The following is a 4,395-nucleotide window of genomic DNA, read 5'->3' as shown; positions in this document are numbered from 1 at the left end:
AACATGTAACTTCTAAGAGCTGACGCAGCCATCTGAATGTCTCGAAACCATTGTAGAAAGGAAAAATGCACCCAGGAAATCTGTGTGACCCTGGTGGCTTGCAGCGACCGTGCGGTGTGCAGTGCTTCGAAAGGACAGGATCGGTGTGGGCAGGGGATTTCTGATGGGTCGCTCATGTCTGTGTTGGTCACGGACAGGGATAGGCCTTGTGCTCGTGGGTGCTCATTCCCATCTGACTGATTTTGAAGGAAAACATAAAGCTTTTTGATTTGCATAGCCCAGGACAGTCCTTTCCTGGGCAATGAGCACCAGCTAATTTCAGAGAGGACAGAAAGAGGTCAATTTGTAGGAGTGACAATGACCCAAAGCACTTCATGGAATCATAGAATGGTTTGGGTTGGAAGGGACCTTGAAGATCATCTAGTTCCAACGCCCTGCCCTGGGCAGGGACACCTCCCACCAGCCCAGGTTGCTCCAAGCCCCGTCCAACCTGGCCTTGAACACCTCCAGGGATGGGGCAGCCACAGCTTCTCGGGGCAACCTGCCCCAGGGGATCACCACCCGCACAGGGAAAAATTTCCTCCTAACCCCTCATCTCAATCTCCCCTCTTCCAGTTTGAAGCCGTTGCTCCTTCTTCTATCGCTACATGCCCTTGTAAAAAGTCCCTCTCCCTTCATCCCAGGCATCATCCCAACTCCATGTTCAACAGGACAAGGCATACTCTGTTTGGGTGGAATCCCTCAAAGATTGGCAATTCAGTGCCGAAAGAGACATTGAAGTGGTGCTGACATACGGATACTCACAGCTTCCAGCTTCACCATCGTCTCCATCTTCTTGATGGGAACCTCAGGTTCCATATTGACAACGATCTCCCCTGTGGGGCGAGAGCGATGGGCCCCGTTGGCCATTGCCAGATAGCCGTTGATGTATTTAGCTGGACAGAGGACAGAGAAAGAGAAAGAACAAGAGAGGAGGATAGTGTAGAGGAGAAACTGAGGGATCAGGTGAGATCCTACAGGATTCATGCAGGAGTGATGTGTGACCACCTCGGTCAGAGAAGAAGAGTGGAGGAAATGAGCACAGACCTTTATAGCATGATTTAAACCGCCTTCCATAGCAAAGGAAAATAGATTATGAGAAAAGACTGGGTTTTTTGCACTTTCAGCAGCCTCCAGGGGAGAAGATGCAGAGAAGGTAATTGCCCTGAAAGTATCAGCTGGCATGGACGCAACCACAGGTCCAGACCTCTGGCTGGAATCAGGGAGGGCCCTTGGCAACCCTCCCCGAGACCTCCTGTCTCTGCACAGCCGAGGGTTCCTCCACTTCCACCAAGGACTGGGAGGAGATGAGCAATTCCCATGGTTCACCAAGCCCTTGGCTGCTGTGCTAGGTGCAGGGAAAGTGGGTTTGTGATGGTTTTTGCTGTGGGTGCTGGTAGATGGAGTGGTGGTTGGGATTGAGGGGGTGGCCTCAATCTGTAGCTTTTACTTTTTTACTCTTTACTCAAATGATAGCAGCAGCAGGCACGGAACATGGCAAATTCATCTCCCAGGCTTGAGGAGCATTTGAGGAGTGTAGGGCCATGAAGCCGCACAGACGTTAGAGGTGATGCCTTTCTTCTCTTACAAGTATCAGGGGGAGCACCCAGTTATCGCAGTGAGACCCACAGATCAAAAAATCAAAGGGGAATCATGGCCTCACCCTGTGCCTTCACACCCCCTCGACCCAAACCCTGAATTGCTGCTTGCTTAACCAACAAGCAGGCGATATCCCATAGTCCCTACAGTTCTCTACCCATCTCTCTCGTCTCCATGTGCAATGCCACACCAATGAACCATACCAGCCAGGTCCCCCTGGCCCAAGCTTGGTACCTGTCATATTCCAGTGCTGGGCTTTCTTATCTGGTGGGCGGTAGATGAACTTTCGGAGGGAGCTGACGGCGTGGGACCCCACCAGGGTGTAACGCCCGAAAGCCCGGCAGTCCACCACCCGGATGTTGAGGGGTGGATGGAGCAGCTCATTCTCCGGGAGGTCCTGGGAAGCAAAGGTTGTGCTGGTTATCAAGGGCTGGGTGTGGGCTGTGGGATGTCTGCTTTGGTGGTTGGAAAGGCCAGTAGGGACTAAACCAGGGATCGTGTTGGAGGAAGATGTCTGGAGCAGCTCCCACATGGCTTGGGAGCCCTCAGAGGAAGGCCATCACCAACTGGGATGGAGCTCACGTCTCGCATTGCTGTGGGAAAACTGAAGCAAAGGGTTGGGAACCATGGTTTGGGCTCCAGAAAATGTGGGTTTCAGCTGAAGGCTCAGGGGGAAGAGGAAACACTCACCACTTCGAACCACTTGACCAAAGTGCTGAAGTTGGGGTTTTTCTTATAGTTCTGGATGAGGGATGACTGGACGCCCTTCCCAGCACACTCAATGTCCACACGAGGCCGGTCCACCTGGGCCAGGTTCACTCTCTTCAGATCCCTCAGCCCCCAAAACAAGATCTAGGGCAGGAGGAGGAGAAGGAAGAGCATGAATGTGAGAGGGACTGCCCCTAGCTGGAGCCAGACTGGAGTCAAAGGAGTTGGTTCTCCATAACCCCCAAGAGCAGTGACTGAACGGCAAATGCCATTGCCTGTGCAGTGGTGGATCCCTGAGGTATCTTCTCCTCCTCCATGTGGCTCAGGGCTGCAGCACAGTCTCACTCTGACACCCCATATACTCCACTCCACACCTGAACTGCAGTAGCTTAAGATCTCCAACCTGCTGCCCTTGACTCCCTTTTCTGCCTTTCTAGACTTTTTCTCCCATGGGACTCCACAGAGCTGGGCCAGACCAGCTTTGTCCATCCACAGTGGCCCTTGGTTCAGCACTGGCATCATTTTGTCACAATGATATCAGTATCACTGGGGAAACTTGCCTCTCCCTTCTTGGGATAACAGACCGCCGCCATGATCAAAAGTTCCCCTGAACTGAGATTTTTCCACCGCCTGATTCCCCATGGCTGTATTCACCTTGCACAGCAGAGGAATACGAGTTATTTAACCAGATGCAAATGTCTGGAAGACCAGGAGCTAGGATCCCTTTAGAGACCTGCAGATCTGGTCAGCAGCATCTCACCTGAGCAGAGATACCTATAACCATGGCTGAATCGTGCACTGAACGTCACTGGCTGTATTGCCTGGATCACCACCGTCTACCGAGACAGCCAAGGGAGAGGGACATTGATTGGATGCATCACCCTTTAGGTATCTACAGATACATGAGAGGCATCCTGCCCTTGATGCCTGGAGTTGGTGGGATGCAGCTCACCTGACCTATGTGACTGCTTCTGGTGGAGATGTATGGCATGTATCTGTCTCTAGTAGTGCCATTTACTTGCTACGGTGCCCACATTTAAGACATCAAGGAGCGATTGAGTTCCCTGTTCTTTTAGGGCTGCCGCAGCCTCGCTCCCTGTGCAACTAGTACAGACAGATCCTACTCCCCAGCTAGTCACCAGAGCCTCAGAGATCCCTCCCCACCTTCAAACACCCACGGACAGGCTCTCCTGCCCCACACTATGCTCAACATTAAAATTTGCTGCTCCAAGGCAATTACCTCCACTCTGTATTTACTCAGCACCGGCCGAATCCCCAGTGGCACCGGCAGGATGGGGCCACGGTCCATGTCTGTGGGGCCGTCAATCGGGGGCAGGTCTGACTTGCCCCCGGGGCCAATCTGGAAGAGATGCAGCATGGGTTAGGATCTGTTCCTCTGAGATGGTGCTCAGCTGCTGGGAAGCAGGTTTTTGTGGGTCTCAGCTGTAACTGGCACACCCTGGTCTCCTACACCGGGTCTGCGTTGTCTCAGAGGGTGCAGGGGCAACAAGGGTTGGTGGGCATCCAGCTGGTTGTCCCATGCAGGTACTTTGGGAAAAGGCGTACGCATCAGCAGAAGGTGCTGGGCAGTGCTGAGCTTCCACACAGGACAGACCCAGCAGCAAAGCAAACTTCTCAGCCCACCAACGCACCCCAACCCCAGAGCTGTTCCTCTTCCTCCTGCAAAGAGTTATACCTGACTGGGCTGGGAGTGAAGAGATGCAGAAATGGTCCAAGACCTCAGCCCAGGCATGGCCAGCAGGGCGAGGGGGGATTGTGCCCCTCTGCTGCGCTCTGCTCTGGGGAGACCCCCCTGCAGTGCTGCCTCCAGCTCGGGGGCCTCAGCACAGGAGAGACATGGACCTGGTGGAGCGGGGCCAGAGGAGGCCCCGGAGATGCTGGGAGGGCTGGAGCCCCTCTGCTGGGAGGACAGGCTGGGAGAGTTGGGGGGGTTCAGCCTGGAGAAGAGAAGGCCAAAAAGGGGAGACCTCAGAGCCCCTTCCAGCGCCTAAAGGGGCTCCAGGAGAGCTGGGGGGGGACTCTGGGTCA

General features: G+C 54.1%; 1 protein-coding gene across 1 annotated transcript in view; it reads right to left on the bottom strand.

Annotated features, from left to right (window-relative positions):
• The window catches only part of OTOF (otoferlin), a 134,566-nt gene that overhangs the window by 17,090 nt on the left and 113,081 nt on the right, over nt 1-4,395 (bottom strand). The window contains exons 27-30 of the mRNA XM_009890366.1: nt 3,587-3,706; nt 2,329-2,490; nt 1,873-2,035; nt 805-935 (exon numbers count right to left, since the gene is read on the bottom strand). Of these exons, the coding sequence (XP_009888668.1) occupies nt 805-935; nt 1,873-2,035; nt 2,329-2,490; nt 3,587-3,706 (576 nt within the window). The remainder of the gene's footprint in view (nt 1-804; nt 936-1,872; nt 2,036-2,328; nt 2,491-3,586; nt 3,707-4,395) is intronic.

This window comes from Charadrius vociferus, unplaced genomic scaffold, assembly GCF_000708025.1.
Source record: "Charadrius vociferus isolate BGI_N301 unplaced genomic scaffold, ASM70802v2 scaffold647, whole genome shotgun sequence".
NCBI lineage: Eukaryota > Metazoa > Chordata > Aves > Charadriiformes > Charadriidae > Charadrius > Charadrius vociferus.
This window is presented reverse-complemented; position numbering and strand designations above follow the sequence as displayed.